Genomic DNA, 16,897 nt, shown 5'->3' on the forward strand with positions numbered 1-16,897 from the left:
TGTATTATTTGAATTTTGCCTTTCCATGTAGTCTTCATAAAGAATACAGCACCTCTTGGAGAAAGCTATAATACATCTTTCATGCTAAACTGCTACTTTTCTATATGGAGAGAGGTACTTGTGGGAGACCATTCAGTCATACATCAACCTACCTCTGGCTTCAAATGGCACAATACAAAGATAAGTTTTACCACTTGATCTTGCTGATTTGGTTTGTTCAATGCTATTCTTACTCATTGCTTCTGATGACTTCTCATTCAAGGGACTGGCCTAGTCTATGCCTCTTTCACACATGGTTCAGGTTGCCCTTTAAACTCATGACCTCAAGGATTATAGAAGGATGCCAGGAGCATACGAAAATGGTTAACATTCCTTCTGTAAAGTTAATATTTTAGGAATTACTGTTTCTGTGAATTCCATCTAGGATCTACTACATCTGTTGTACTTTTGGCTATCCTGACATACGAAGTCATGCCTCCCATAGTGTTCATATCTCATCAACAGAGTTTCTTGCAGCTACTGCTGATATACTTGTGAAGGTAACAGAGTTTTGTTTGGGAATAATTCATTTGAAAGTTTGCTCAAGTGTGGAAAAATTCATGTCCCAGAATATGAGTTTTTCTTTGAGAAAATTTAGTTAGATAAATTATTTGCATATAGCCTGGATTCATTAAGCTGTTATATGATTTGTCTGATTTTGGCTTAGTATGTTATGCAAATCCAGCCACCATTCTTTCTAAGTCATGCTTAGGATTTAACATTGTGCAACCCAGCCAATTGTCTGTTTAGTAAAATATGATTAAACAACTACAGTATTGCTTAGTGTGATGTGGTGTACCATTAAATGGTACTATCATGCTAAGACACATGGATACTATCATCAGAAATATGGTACTTATACTACTGTGGGGGACCAGAAACTAGATGGGAGTGCAATCCTAGTTCTCCCTGTCATCTTAGCTTTCAGTGTCAACCACAGTATATTTCTGGACCACCTGGGCAAATTGTGGGTGCTGCTTTATTGTGGTTCCAGTCATGTTATTGTGGTTCCAGTCAATAGTTCTCCATGCCTTTGTTGTAACCTGTCTTGGCTATTCTAATGCATTGTTATAAGGGGCTACTCTTGAAAAAGCATCAAGAAATTGCAGTTGGAGGCAAACATGGGGCTAGGCTCCTGACCAATACAAGGTACAGAATCACATGATTTCTGTACAGAAAGATCTGCACGGGCTACAAATTGCCTACTGGCAACAATTAAAGGTGACTTATAAAACTCTAAACATCTTAAAGCCTGACTATCTGCAGAACTGCCTCTCTCACTATCAACTTGGCTGGCTACTGAATCATCCAGAAAGGCCTTTCTTCCCCTGCCAGAAGTTCAGCTATTGAGCACATGGGAAAAGGTCTTCTCCTTTTGGCTCCCAGGCTGAGGAATAAACTCCCTAGGCAGAGATGCTTGACTGCCCCTTTCCCATTAAATAGGAAGTTGGTAATCAGAAGCCTCTTCTATTGAGTTTTTGTTATTCAGTTGATTTTGATGTATTATTTTAATTGTATTCTATTTTGTTTACATTTTGATTTTTAAAAAATAATGGCAAGGCTCCTGGATTATTAAATGGGTAGCAAGGCAGAGTAAAAATTCGATAATAAATAAAAATATGTAGCTGGAACAAATTACACATGTGTCTTGCTAAAGAAAAGGAAGTTGCTTTAGCATACCTTTAGTTATTGTGCCCAGTCATTCCTGATGAGGTTCATTAAATCTGACACAGGCAGTATTCTGTTTCTACCATAAACACTGCACCACAAGGAAAATTTAAAATTGGCCATGTTGGCTGTGACTGATGGTAATTGTAATCCAACACAGCTGGAGGGTGCCAGGGTGAGGAAGGCCGGTTTATGTTGCTGCCATGTCTGTTTGGACTACAGACTTCTCCGAGATGGCAAGAATGGTAAAGGTCATACTGAAATATATTTTTGAGGTTAATTCTAAATGATTGCTTTATTCAGTAGTAATGCAACTTTCAGTCCAGCATCACATCTTCAATGGTATGAAATAACAGCGGGGCAAACACAAAGATAACATCCCTGTCTGATAACAGAACAGGGCCTGGGGGCCAGAATGTTCAGTAAAATATCTCTCCACCTTTCTTCTTGCTGCTTCTTACATCAGTAGAAGATGTAAGAGGAAACCTTTTTGGTTCATTGATGTCAATAGCCCAGGAAATGGGAGCTCATGTGGAGACCTGAAATACAGAAATAACTCTTGCCATTGTATTTTAATTGATTTGTTTTGTTACCTGGCATAAAAGATACGGATCTGTTGGATCATTTCAAACTCTAAATTAAATTCTAACTTTGGATAGCATTCCTTCCTTTGTAGAGAGTCTGGGACAATTGTCCTCATTTCTCCCCCTGTAAAAAGCCCTACCCAAAAGAAATAGCAGGCTATTTATCAGTTTGCTGCTCTGTATCTTATATATCTATAGGTGTATAGGTGTAAGTTTTTGTAGCAAATACAGTTGGAATCTTTGGGGGACAGAGTCATCAGTATAATTTCAGCTGTGCAGACAAGAGCCCCAAGTGAAAGAAGAACTTGTGAACGTTTCAGAGAAATAGAATTGTTGATGGACTTCTGGGGAGGTATGGCGAACCGAAGATGGCTCTGCAAAAGCGGAGCTGACAACTGCAGCAAAGGCCAAGGAACCAGTGAGTAGACTGGTTCCTTGGAACCTCTCTGGATAAGGAGAGGATGGAAGATCACCCACATGTGCTCCAGACGCTCCTCATGAGGAGACATCAGGACAGTGATTTTCCATGGGTTTGAGTGCCAAAAGACCACAGGATTAGCCATCTTGCTTGCAACCATGGCAAAGACTTTTAAAGGACACTAAATTTGCAAACCTCACTTTCTAATCACGTTTGGAAATTGCTCATTAACTACTTCTAAGCTATTAGAGAACTTCAGACTGACAAGTCTGAAAACGCTGGGTGAGTCTGCCTTCCATCCTGAACGAAAGAAAATTTTAATCATAAGCTTAAGAATTTGAAGAATCTGAAATATACAGCAAAAAGCTAAATAAGATTTTGATCTTAGAAAATTATAAACAGACTAAGGGTCCAGATAAAATTGGAATGTTGAAACTTCTGCAATAAGATTTTGGTATTAATTATAAAGAACAAATAGCTTCTCATGGGAAAGAGATTCTGTTTGGTTTTTACAAGACAGAACAAAGAGAAGCAATTTCATGATTTCAAAAACACTACTGGGCACTAAAGTTTGTAGGTAGAGGAAAAATTTACAAGCCTGCAAAATGTTGCAAAACATTCTAATAGTGAAAATACTGAAGGAGACTTCTGAAGAATGGAATCAGAAAATAATAGCCACAATATCAACAATGTCAGTAATGATGGATAAACCATGTCCAAAAGATGTTATTGAAGAAATGACAGATGTAGAACAAATTTTAGCTGACAAGATAGAGATGGTATCAAAAGTGGATTTACAACTAATGAGGCAAGAGAATGATTTAGAAAAGGATTTTTCATGGGATCTACAAAAGAAATTGTCTGGGGTGTTAAAATTTAAAAGGGGAATACAAATGACAAACCGAGACAGTGACCTGGATAATTTTTTCCTTCTGGGTTTACAAAAGAGGCTTGTTAAACCTTGAAGAAGTCTGTGTGATGAGACAAAGAAGAAATGAAGAGAATCATGCAACAATATTTGAATGAACTAAAGATTAAGACTGTTAGAAGTAAAAGGAAGGAATATAAAGTTGGTTTATTTGATCAAGTTTGTTTGTTTGTTTGTTTGTTTGTTTAATTTATATGCCACCCATCTCCCCCAGCAGGTTAAAGCAAGGTATGTTGTTACCTCTGGCAACCCTTTACAGACTTTTCTGCTGACACCAGGACTGAAAGGAGGATGTTTTATGGATTTGTTTATAGATAAGTGATGGGATATGGGATGAAGGGATACATGTTTGTAACCTTAGAGGGGGTGAGTCACTAAATTTGTTTACATATGTTGTAATGAAGGTTGGAAGTCACTTTTTTATATATTTCTTTTCTCTTTCCTTATTCCTACTTTTTCTTCTCTTTTTTCTTTTTCTTTTTCTTTGCACTTTTTACTCCTTTCTATTCTGTTTTCTTTCTTTAAGTTTAGTTTGTATTAGATTTTACTATTATAATAAAAATTCTTAAATATATATTACAGTGTTGTCCAAACTTGGCCACTGTAAGATGAGTGGACTTCAACTCCCAGAATTCCCCAGCAGCACCTGGCTGGGGAATTCTGGGAGTTGAAGTCCACTCATCTTAAAGTGGCCAAGTTTGGACAACACTGATATATTAGAATTGTTGATAAGCTAGAGATACTGCACAGGGGAAGCAGCTTTTAATAGTAATACAGAAGGTCTAATTTTTAAAAATGTTTCTGGCATCTATGAAAATATTTTGATGGGACAACCTAGCCCTGTGGCCTTCAGGTGTGGGAAAAGTTGAGCAGATGGATGCCAAGAGAGTATCAAAAATGTCACATTGTCTGTAAGCATTTATTTAGTGAACGTGGCAGACACGGTGGAATGGATTATGTTTACGCAAGGAGGAATGTTTCTATGCCTCAGCGGCCTGGATCAAAGAACATGCAGAGCCTTTCTATGATTTGGCTGTTTTTGGGGTAAAGTGTTCTGAGACTCCCATCTGTTACGATTTATACATTATGGTTTCTGGCTTAGGGTAATAGGTAATCCTAGCCAAATATATTCTGTTAAACAAATAACATTAAATCAGCCATTAGTGAACCCAGCACTAAGTTATGGTTTAACTATGGTGTGCTGGCTAAGCCACAACTGCTTGTTTTAATTTAACAGTGGTTTGTGGACTAAGTTACAGTTGCCTAGTTTCAAACAACACACTAAGCCAAGATGAATCAAACCACATTAAAACTAAGTCCACTGTGTGAATCCAGCCACTGTGTTTTGATAGCCATGGGTTATAGTGTAACCTGTTGTATGAATGCAGCCAATTGGAGTTCAACAGATAAAACCTGGCTCAGTGTTAATATGTGTGAACACAGTGGTTAGGTCAATAAATTACAGTAAGTGATATTACGTTGTGAGCTTACCATCCTGCCCAAATCCAGTCATTATGCTTTATAATCCTTAATTTATGACTGAGAGAGATATGAAAATCAGATCACACTCATTGCTATTTGATCTGTGCAGGAAAATTGACAACCATAACCCTTAGCTTCATGAAGTTTTGCCCAATTGTCCTGACACCAGCCTTCCCCAGTCCAGTGTCTTCCAAGTCTATTTAGGTCTGTGAAATTCTGTTCACAACATCCAGAATTTCTAATGAGTGTAGCCTGGGAAGTCTGGGAGTTGCAATTTCAACACATCTGGAAGGCACTAAATTGGGAAAAGCTGTTCTGTATTTCTGATGGTATTCAGTCCTATTACATAACTGATACGAAGTTTTCTCCCACCATCCATGGTGGTCTTTCAGACATTTTAAACAACTTGCCCTGAATTCTTAACTTTTATGTTTCGTTTTTAAAGCACTCTTTGCTCATCCTTTGTAAAATATTGCTCACTCATGTACGCAAGGTCTTATATAAGTGGTAAGTATTTTTATGGCTGGCGTCTGCAGCCTATTTTCTCTGGACCCAGGACATCTGACACTGCTGGCTGCCTCAGATGTTTCCTTTCCCATTGATTGATTCACACCCATTTTTTTCTCCTGCTGTTTTTTAACTGATCTAAACCATCCTGATTTTCATACTGCTTGTATTGCTTTCTGGACTTTGAGCTATATAGTATAAAACTGGTGGAGATCTTCAGGTGTATTTAGTGACATTTTTGATAGCTAGAGGAAGCCTGGAAAAGTGACACCGTAGCTGGTTTACAAATTGCCCTAAGCCATAATGTGTCTGGTTTATTCTTGGCTTAGTATGTTATAAACAAACAACCATTGTAGACTATCAGCTGTGGTTTGTGGCTTGATGGTTGCAAAACAGCTGTGGTTTATGTGAATCCCAGGCAGTAACAAGGGCCTGAGATAACTGGGAAAGATTGCCATGAGAAAGCAGCTGGCAGGTGGATGAGAGAAGGTGGATTCAAGCCTTTTCAGGAAAGCTGTTATGTGCTTAAGATTTTAATCCTAGGCACACTAATAGATTGAACTCCATTGCATACACTAGCTTGGGTCAAATGTGTTAAGCATTGGTTTGTGTTAATCACAGTTTGTCACACAATCCAAAAATAGTTTGGGTCATACCACATTATAATATAAACGATGGCTTCTAGATCACAATGGATGAGTTCACAAATTCTGGTGCTGGTGCAGTGATGTCACCTTTTGGGACAGGGTTGAAATCTCTGCCCCCCCCTTTTTTTTCTGGGTTTGAGAGTTAAATAAAATAGTTTTGTTAAATCTATTGGAGGCTTTTATGGGATTATCATTATCGTTATTATATCATTTTATGTGATATTTCTTTTCTTAAAAAAAACCTAGAGAATTGTGCTATAATGATTTGTGGTCTTCACTGAATTAAAGTAGGAACCATGCATCACTTGGAATCCTGTTTGAAAACAGAAGGTATCAATGTAGAAATTAACTTAAGCTATTTATTCTACTAATTTCCCAACAGTTAAGGTTTCATACTGAAACAGTACTTTAAGAAATAGGTAGGAGTGTTATGCATGTCTGCTGAATGTTGATATAGCCATAGGACACATGTCATAGGAGTTCAGGTTAGTTTACTGAAATGAAGTTACAGTTACGAATATGGGCATTCTTATCAAATAAGAACTTACTCTATAAAACAATCTCTAAAGCCAAGCATCAGCATTATTAAATTATACTTACGCTCCATAAGAAAGAAACAAAGACAACATCACACTTTTTGAGTAGGATCCCATCATCCACTATACCAAGGTCCTGGAAACAAAAGGGTTAGGGTTATCTCAAAGGGTGCTTATCCCCCACCCCCCCAGTCCTCCAAATATACCCCTGCAACGCATGTCCATAGAACATGTACTGATAAGGGATCTGAATTGCAGCCCCCTCCCCTCCCCTCCCCTCCCCTCCCCAAATTGCATGACCGTGCTTTTGTAGTGCTTTCAATTAAAAATGGTAAGTTATCATCAGCATCCTCAAAAAAAGTGTTTTTTTCTGAAGTACACACCTATTGATCAAATAAGATAATAGAAGGTTCTGCTTCACCACCTAGGTAACTGCTAATATTTTATTAGAAAGGTACAAGTTAGTAAGAAGACTTAATAAAGAATGAAAATAAATATTGAATAAACTCTGCTATCTTTAAAAGAGTAAAAATTGTGCTAACCTACCTACTTTTGATAAAACCAATCTGAACTAAAAGGTTAGGTCTAATGGACAAGTGGAAGGAGAATGGGAGGAAGGAGGTGTCAAAGTTGGCACCAAAGCCCAACCAGATTGTGCTCAAGATATGAGTCTTCACCTGAAGAACATGTGGACATTGATCTCAAGGACTTTATACCTTAACAGTCAGGCCAGTAGACTCAAGGGGCCAAAGAAACAAACATTTTATAGACCACTAAATCTAAATCAAAACTCCCAAAGGAACAGAGAAAGCAGTTAGAGTAATACCACAATGAACAAAAGGCCACAACCTTCAACAGGAGCTCAAAAGGCAGAGAGCAAGGAAAAGAAGAACACATGTGTAGAGGCACTTAATGGCAGGACATTAAGCTGGCCATGAAGGAAAAGAAGAACACATGTGTAGAGGCACTTAATGGCAGGACATTAAGCTGGAAATAGGGGCCAAATACAAAGCAAGGTCGCAGAATTTTATCAATCTGACCTGCAATAGGGTCAGCAGAAGAATGGATTAGTATAGATTCATCAGGAGAGGCTGAAGTTCACCAGGCAAGCAAACACAGTTTTGCCCATCAGACAGTGAATTATAAATCAGGCCTTCTAGCTAGGGTTTCTAACATCAGGAAGGGACATCAGCAGCTCTTTCCAGACTATCATCAAATGCTCCCCAGTTTATGAGTTTGGGATGGGTTGTACTCATTTAATTGACCTGGATTTCTCAATAAAACTCCACATATCCCTACTCCTTTATCTAAGGTTATAGCTACAATCAGGAAAATATCGATTTTAACTGGGTTGCTTCAGTACAAACAGCTGTCTGTAGCAAGCAAAATTCTGGTGCTAGTCTCTTACTAACAGCTTTCATGCACTTTGTGAGTCACCCCCATTAGCTTTTGATAGAAAAGAAAATATGGAATGGGGTGCAACACTTCAATCTGCTGTAGTAATTTCTGTGTCCCTAAGCTTGTGGCATCTAATCCTAAACAATTGCATTGACATATCTTCCTGGCATTCTTTTATGCTCTCTAATATAAAAAAATAGTTTTTTGTTCTGTTGTTATTGTTGAACATCTTGCTATTTTAGTAAAGCACAAATCTGTTGCTGGTTTTCTTGATCTATGAACCTTTGCTTAAATCCTTTGGCTTCATCATCAGTTACAGTGAAGTCTTTATTTGCTAGCATTTATTAATTAATATTCTTCATTGTTTTTCTCTCTCCCCCTAACATTTCTGCTTACTCTTAAGCTGGCTAGGAAATGTTGCCATCCCAAAATATCTAAAACAGGCCACATTGGAAAAGTGCTTTAGACTATAAGCTACTTCAGGGCAGAGGCCCAATTATCTCTGTTTACCCTATGTAAATTGCTCATACATAAATGATGTTGTATATTCTACACCAGCGTTTTTCAAACTTGGCAACTTTAAGATGTATGGACTTCAACTCCCAGAATTCCCCAGCCAGCATGTAAAACACTGTTCTATACCCTCAGTCCTCTTCTGTAGAATAGTCTCTCTGCTATGTCATGGTTTCAATAACTTGATTTGAGATTAATTGGGAACAAAATACTCATTACTGTATGTGAAGCTTGCATTAATATCTTCCATCCATTGTTTTAATGCTAATCGTTGAAAAACTATAGTATCGTACTTTAAGGGGCAAAGTCTAACACAGATTCACCTAAGTTTTTTCCCCCCTGTGAAAGTGTATGAGAGTGTCCTGCTTTTTAGAATGTGTCTCAAAGGACCTGCTTTGGAAATCTTAACTAGATACATTATTTTAAAAACCAGGATGTTAATTATGCCAATTAAAATGCAGTAACAACAGGACACAGCAATCTTTTACATGAGTAATGCATGTGAAAAATAATTTGCCTAACAAACAGAATAAGAGATACAGAATAAGGAACAAGATGATACTAGATTAAACTTTTGCTCCAGAAAAGTTCTGCCAGTAACTACTGTATCCATGTTATCAAAGGGATAGAAGATGGAATGAAAGACTCCATTCTCACATGCTGGTTACTGCAGTGCTTGAAATAAAAAAATACTAAGTCACAAATAGAGCTCATTTGGATCTAAAAACATTCTGCTAGAGGCAGAAATGAACAACACATTCTCCCTGCAGACCTATTGTGCAATTCATTTATTGCTTCATCCATGTTGTCATTGGTATCATCTCCAAAATCTTCACTGATGTCAAAATAGGATACCGCTATGTAATCTATCTTGCCTGGTAGAAGTTTGAGGAACAATAATGAGACTTTGAAGACAAACAAGTAGGAATGAAAGTCCTGTTAAAAACAAGGATTCAAATAACAGCTTCCAGGGAAATTCCTTTGCACACACAATCCATGCAAGAAAACAGCATGGGGTGTAGAGTATGGTGAAAACTTCCTTTGTGCCATATTCCACTTCTGATCAGGGTCCACTTTGACTGGAGGAGGAGAAAAGAAAAAGAAGGGTGGCTGTGGATAATGGGGAGAAGCAGATAGGGAAGAATAAGGATTGCTGCCTTTAAATCAGGATGGATGTTGTGTTCAGTTCTGCATATTGTATCAGGCATAATTAATTCTACCAGTCCAGGTTAGATATCTTGAGGTGGCCTGCTAAGAGTCCCAAGATTCTTGGGGGGGGTGGCATATCTTCTCTGTAGTAGTCCCCATATTACGGAATGTGTTCCCCTGGAGGCTTGGAAGGCCCCTTCTCTTCTTCAGGAAGATTGTGAAAACTTTCCTTTTCCGAGGGGCTTTTGACTCCGGCTGATAGGAAACATGGGGTTCCTCTATACCTGAATATGTTTCTTATATCATTAATTCATTAATTATTATTTTACGGTGTCTATGTCTTTGGTTGGTTTTTACTCTGTTGTCTGTTGTCCAAAGTCACAAGTTTTGAGTGGTTAAGAAATAGAGTACATAGATAAATTATTTTCCCCATGTTCAGTCTTTCTCAGTCTGATGCCTCCAACATGGCCAAAGTAATGGTTCAGCACATCTGAGAATGCTGGGAACTGTAGTCTCTATACATCTGGAGGACACCCGATTGGGGAAGATCTCTTTCAACTCATGAACTGGAGTTTGGTGTGCCAAGATAGTGTTGAGCAGTTCCATGAACTTCAGTGGCTTGAGAGCTAAAGGATCTCACAGCCTCCCTTTGAATAATAGCCAGTCTCAGCTGCTACGTCTGTGAATAGATGTAAGCATGTAAATACTTGTACCTGGAACGACTAGCAATCTTTTTCAGTGGCATTATACCATCTCTGCGCAAGCTCAGCATTTATCATGGAAAAACCATCCATCCGTACACAGCTTCCTTCATCCTGCGACAGGCAGACAGATTTTTCCATTCTACCCATCGCTTTTTTTTTAAAGAAAAAAATCCAACAGCAAAAAAAAAAAAAAATCATGGTTCTCTTCCAGCACACCCACCTAACAAATGAGAGAAAAGCCTGAAGTGCTACAGTATTTAGAAGATGTGAATAATATGGGCCTGTTTTCTTATTTCATGTGTGGATCCTGCTGGGTCTCGGTAGTCTGCCTTGCCTTGCCTTGCCTTGCCTTCCTTTGGGGAGCTGGGCCATACAAGGCATTTTTTGTCCCAAGGCTCATTCTGGGGCTGGAAAGTTTCACATCTGCTTGCCAGGTGGAGCAGGCCACCAGGAGCAGCAGGTACAGCCCATCTGAAGCAACCAGGAAGCAAAGCCCGGGTGCAAACAAACAACAGCTTTACTGTAGCAGAAGGCAGTAGGTTGAAAAAGGGATTGGTTCAGCGGCCTCTGAACTGCTGAGCTCGGTGATTGATGATCACTACTGCTGTTTAGGAGGTTGCATACCTTGAGCGTAAACATGCGGGTTGCAGACCAAGAATTATTGAAGGGGAAAGTGGGGGGGGTGAAAGGGGAAGGCAACAGGTTTGAACCTGCTGGCCAAGGCTCAGGTCGCTTCCACAGACCCTTGGCCAGAGGGCTGGTCTGGGAATATGTCAGACTGGAAAAAAACTGGTGCTGAGGAAAGAAAAATGGTTAGACGCAGGGCCAATTTAGGAGGCTGGATATCCCAGTGCATGTGCATGTGTTGCTATGGTGGCTGGGCCTCTGTTTGATTCAAGGGGAGCAGGAAGGACACACAGGGAAATTAGGAGCAACCATCGGGTCTGTTCTTCTGAGCGTCTGACCACGTACCGCTGTTGTGCAGGAGCACAGACACTTTTAGCCCACATTGACTAATGTACTAGATGTCAGCCTTTTGAGGTAGCCCAGGTCAAGAAACAGGACAACAAGGATTCCAGGAACACTCTTGATTGTGGTAGAGTAGGATAGACTCTTGAAAGCCCGTCAGAGTTTTTCGTTGCCCCATCTTATACCAAAGAAATTCAAGGTGGGATATTCTGAGTGTTTTTCTCACACTTTCTTCTTTATCAGAACTGGGTAATCTTTTCTGAGACCCCCCCCCCTTTAATGGTTTGCTCATTCCTTCCCCATTCCCAAGGCCAGGTCTATATTCCTTCCCACCAGCCTTCTTGGGAATTAGGGGAGTTTGCACTGCAACATATCTAGAAGGCATCAGGTTGGAGAACGGTGAGCTTTATAGATAAATGGTAAGTTTGATGTGAACAATCCCTGAATATGATATCCTGCAGTTTTAAACAAGGTTAGGTAGCAGCCTCTGATATGTGTGTGTGTGTGTGCGTGTATTAAAGAGAGATTGATTTCAATTTTGAGCAAAGGGTTGTGCTAGTTTTCAGTTGACTCTTACCCTGCCCCAAAGCAGGTATGGTATCTGTGATTGTATTAAACATGTCGTGTTAAGCTATGATATGGTTTAACTTTGTTTAAACAAAGCATGATTTAGCACAGGGATTGGCAACTTGTGACACTCCAGATGTTGCTAAACTACACCCCCCAGTATTATCGGGGAATCATAGTTCTCCCTCCTCATTGGCCATGGTTCCTAGAAATGCTGGGAACTCTAACTCAACAATAATCTGAAATGCCACTAGTTGTTATTTCTGATGTAGCATGAACCCAGTTTATATGTTTTAATCAGCAAGGTTAGTGGTATGCTGGGGGAAGGTGAGGAAAATTGCCCCAAGCACTTTTGGAGTTGGGGAAGGCTGTTTTAGAAATGCAAGGAAAGTTTTCAGCCAACATAGAGAGTGGAGATGACATTAGGAAGTGGTGTGCAACAATCTCTAGCCAAGCTTGCTTGATCTGCTGTTTGGACGAGAGAAGCCTTTGAAGTTTTCCTCTTTCCCAGCCAGCAAACCCTCCCAGAAAGCCATTAAATTCTGCTCTGCTGGTGCCAGTCCTATCTGTCCCATCTTGGTTGCTTTTCTCCAGCACTACTTACGTTCATGGACCTCCTGCCCTAAGGGGCTGGGGTGGGTGTGTATGTGGGGGGTGGAATTGAGTGTGTGAGGGTGTATTGTAAGGAGTCCTTTTGAAGAGAAGGTTTATTTTGGGGAGGAGTTGCAGGAGAGCCTTTATTCCCATGCCATAGAGACCAGGTCATTTCTAGGAAGGCTCTGCATGACAAAGGTTTCTCTGTTTGATCTGCCTTCCCTGGATCCTAGGCTACACATTTACAGTAGTATAACCCCTAACCCCACCAGGAACAGGAAGAGGAACAGAAGCATCTCAGGGGTGCCCCCTGATGGGCAATGCCATGGCTAGGAATCTTTGGGCTGAGTTTGAATTAAGGTTCTCTTTTTTCAACACCTGTCCCCCCAAAAGGCTAAAAATTACTTTGACATGGATTAAGTAGTCCATAAATGTCTTTAACCACTGATTATAAGTGCATGAGGTCCCATTTGGAGTTAGGCCATTGCTCTCTACTCAGTTTTACTGGTCTTTTCCTGGCAGTGATTTTCACAAGTTCCATTGCTAGAGATACTTCTGACTGAAGATGCTGAAACTGTATGCAAAAGTTCAATCACTTCCCTGCCCAAGCTCTTACCTAGGATTTTCATGAGTGATTTTTTTTTTAAGTGGTCATATTAAAGAAGGCGTAACAGGTGTAGAATAGATACTTTGTCTTTGTGAAGCCAGCATGGTATATGGATTAAAGTGTCAGAGAATATTCAAGTTCAAATCCTTATTCAACCATGAAGCCCAATGGGTGATTTGAAATCAATTTATGTCAATGCTTGAACAACATGCTAAAGTATAAACCATGGTTCATAAACCAAATAAACTATGCCTTGAGCCATGTTTTGTTTATTTTGGATTAACATATTATGCAAAACACAGTCACTATTTCTTAGGCCCAATCTACTTCACAGAGTGGTTGAGAGGATACAGTGGAGACAGGGCAGGGGGGAGGAGGAATCATGTCCCTCCCATAAAAACAGGATATGAACCTTAGTGTCAAAAACAGCAGGTATCATGATTTGAGTGCCAGAAATTCATCCTTCATGGACTTCATGATGACTTGCAAGCCAAATATATGAACTGGTTATCAGATAGAGACTAGAATTATTGATATCTAACAGGAAAATGAAAAAAATATCTTTTTCACTTTTTTTTATGGTGATTGCATAACATCACAAAGGGTCCAGAACAATTTGCTTTACTTGATGGAAGGGCTGATTAATCTGTCATTGTGATTTGTAAACTACTGTTTATGGTTTAGCATGCTATGGAAAGCTAGACACTGAGGCTTATTCAGTAAGCCATAGTTAGAACCAACCATGGTTCTCAGTATAAAATCAGCCACAGCAAAGCAACATGGAAGTTTGTACCGTCTTCAAGAGTGATAAGTTATTGTATAAATCTGATTAATGGCAAACTGAACTTTTGGTCCATGAAATTATAAATCCAAGCTTAAGTTGCAAGAAATCTGTTTTTCAGATGCCATTAAACTCTTCCATTAGTCAAAGGATCCTAGTTCACTAAACTTTCAAAGTAGATCCTTTGTCAAGATGGTCAGATAACCTGTTTTTAGCATGAAATGGTATTATCTTCAATACAGATAATAAGGGCTAACAGCTTCATAATCAAATTGTTCTTTAGCATTCTTCTTGACAAAGGGATGTTCTTTGGTATGGAACCAAACAAAAATAAATCATGAAAGCCACGTTGTTCTCACTTCCTGGTTAATTTTTAAACAGGGCAAGGGTTCACGCTTTCCTAGAAATCTTGCCTTTGAATTGAGAATTCCTCCCCCTACTTTCAGCTGATCTGGTGGTATATAGTTATCTGAATAACTGCTGGTTATTCAGATAAGATACCCTCTAGTCTATATTGTGGATTCATGTTTATGATTGGGGGACCTGACATTAACATAGCTTCCTGGGGTGGAATGCAAATGAAGCCTTGGCAGTATGAATGGAAGTGAGTAACCTGTAGAAATGTGGTGTGGAAAGATTATCTCTTTCTAGCTTCCCGCTCAGTAAGTGTTTTGGGGATGGAGTTGATGATTAGCTACAAAAGGAATAAGAGAAGTTTTCCTGCTCCCTCCCCTGCTAAAGTTGGTCTCTTCCTCCTCCTTCACCTTTGTGGTCAGGGCTGATCTAAAGAGATACCGGTCTTTAGAATATCTGGCTACACACAAATGCAATATGATAATTGGGTATCTCCAAAGGAAGGCTGAAGCTCACTTTCTAGATTGCTACCATAAATATATCTCCATGCCAAGCAACTGTTCGTACAATCAGGCCAGCAGCTTTTGCAGAACTTAAGTCAGGACTAGCCTCAGGTATCTAGCTGATTCTGATGCAAGTGCCCTCTAATCCACAAAGCTCAACAGGATGTTTGCGGCTTTCGCTATTACCTGTGCTCTAGTTAAGGACACGCACTGTAATAATAACAATTACTAAAATGCCCAGGTAGAGACAGGATTTTGAACGGTCAGGTGGCAGTATATCTGCCTGACTTTCCTTCTCTCCAGTTTCTGGGAGTAGTAGCCAGTAGTCAGTTTCTAGAAGGATCCGTGCTGGTTGTACAGCACCTGGTGGGTCAAAACAAGGACTTCCCCAAACCTCCCCCTCTTTCTTCTTAGGGGTAATTGTGGAGGGCGAAGAAGAGCCAGAAGTGTCTTGAGCTTCAGAGAAGGAAAATGCAGAGCAAAGTGCAGAGAAAATTAGAACTTCGCTTGCTACAGTTTCGTTTCGTTTTGTTTTAAGCCTGGCTTACTAGATGTTTCCAGTCTCTCCACATTTTGATGTCACTCAGTTTTAACGCTGTGTTCATTTGCATGCTATTGTATATGGATGTTTATATGCCAGCAAGAGCCTGAAAATGGGAGTGGGTGACATAAGCTTTTTAAAATTGTTTAAAACAGTATCCGTTGATGGGTTAACTCAAAAGCTAGCATCCAGCTTCCCTGAAAGAGGGTCGTGCACCTTGAAAATGGGTTCCAAAATCATCAGAACATCTATCATACTGGAAAGGGCCCCCTTTACCTTTCTTTTTGCTGGCTTTAACTCAGACCAGATCCCTCTCTCCCCTGTCAGCGCTTATCCCCCCCCATCCCCTTTGATCTATCCCATGTCATACTTTATGAATGATCTCACCAGCCCTGGATCCAGATGTTGGGAGCTCCCTCACTGACTCTGCATCTTCTCTAGCCCTCGTGGCCGGGGAGCCACTGCCCCTGAGCATGTGCGGTGTGCGGCCGAGTGCTTGACCGGTTCTGGGCAGAAAGCTTCCCGCCGCGAAGCGCGACTTGTGGCCCCGGCCTCTCACCCCTCCCTCCCCTCCCTCCCCAAGCGTCCGCGCTGTGCGGGAAAGCCACGGATTTTCGCCCAACCTAGCCGGGCTTGGGTGTGGGGGAGATGAGAGGGGGGCGGGGGGGGCGCAGAGTCCTTGGCCGGACGAAGGCCAGGGAGGAGGGGGCGCGCGCCACGAGCTTCCTCACTGAGATACCTCCCCCTAGCCGGACTCGCCCCCCCCCCCCGTCCGCCCCGCGCTCCTCTTCTCTCCGGCTGACTCTCCCCTCCCTCCTCTCTTCCTTGTCCTGCAGGGATCCCAGCTGAGTCTCAGCCTAACCCGGCAAAGGCGCGGGAGCCGCGGGAAGCGCACCATGCCAGGGACGCGGCTGCTCCTCCGCCTGGCTCTGCTCTGCGGCTACACGCAGCTCCTGGCCGAGGCCAGCTCTTGGTGGTGAGTGGGTCGGACGTCGCTTTTCTTTCTTTCTTTCTTTCTTTCTTTCTTTCTTTCTTTCTTTCTTTCTTTCTTTCTTTCTTTCTTTCTTTCTTTCTTTCTTTCTTTCTTTCTTTCTTTCCCTCTCTCTCTCTCTCTCTCTCTCTCTCTTTCTCTCTTTCTCTCTTTCTCTCTTTCTCTCTTTCTCTCTCTCCCCCTCTCCCTCTCCCTCTCCCTCTCCCTCTCCCTCTCCGCGGGCGGTGGCGGCGGCGGGAAGAGCCAAGCCCCGAAAAGGGACGCCGACTTCCCCGGGAAAGAGGGAAAACGAGGCTCTCCTTGGAGGGCTTTCTAAAAAGTGCTTTTCCCTTCTTTGCTCAGCTGCAAGAAACCCGAGCAGTGCGCTGGGGGTCCAATCAGGGCCTCCTCCTTTTGAAGTATTGCCGTTTATAAAAT

General features: G+C 40.9%; 1 protein-coding gene across 3 annotated transcripts in view; it reads left to right on the top strand.

The window, feature by feature from the left end:
* The window catches only part of WNT5B (Wnt family member 5B), a 102,992-nt gene that overhangs the window by 66,686 nt on the left and 19,409 nt on the right, over positions 1-16,897 (top strand). For 2 of the 3 annotated variants that reach the window (XM_088141242.1, XM_088141241.1), the window contains one exon: positions 16,326-16,465. In XM_088141242.1, the coding sequence (XP_087997368.1) occupies positions 16,386-16,465 (80 nt within the window). In that variant the 5' untranslated portion in view covers positions 16,326-16,385. Of the gene's footprint in view, positions 1-15,949; positions 15,965-16,325; positions 16,466-16,897 lie in introns of those variants that run through there. The other variant, XM_088141243.1, reaches the window with a different exon arrangement.

This window comes from Python bivittatus, unplaced genomic scaffold, assembly GCF_059951505.1.
Source record: "Python bivittatus isolate LINGU-HERP-01145 unplaced genomic scaffold, Pbiv_v1 ctg000330_np1212, whole genome shotgun sequence".
NCBI lineage: Eukaryota > Metazoa > Chordata > Lepidosauria > Squamata > Pythonidae > Python > Python bivittatus.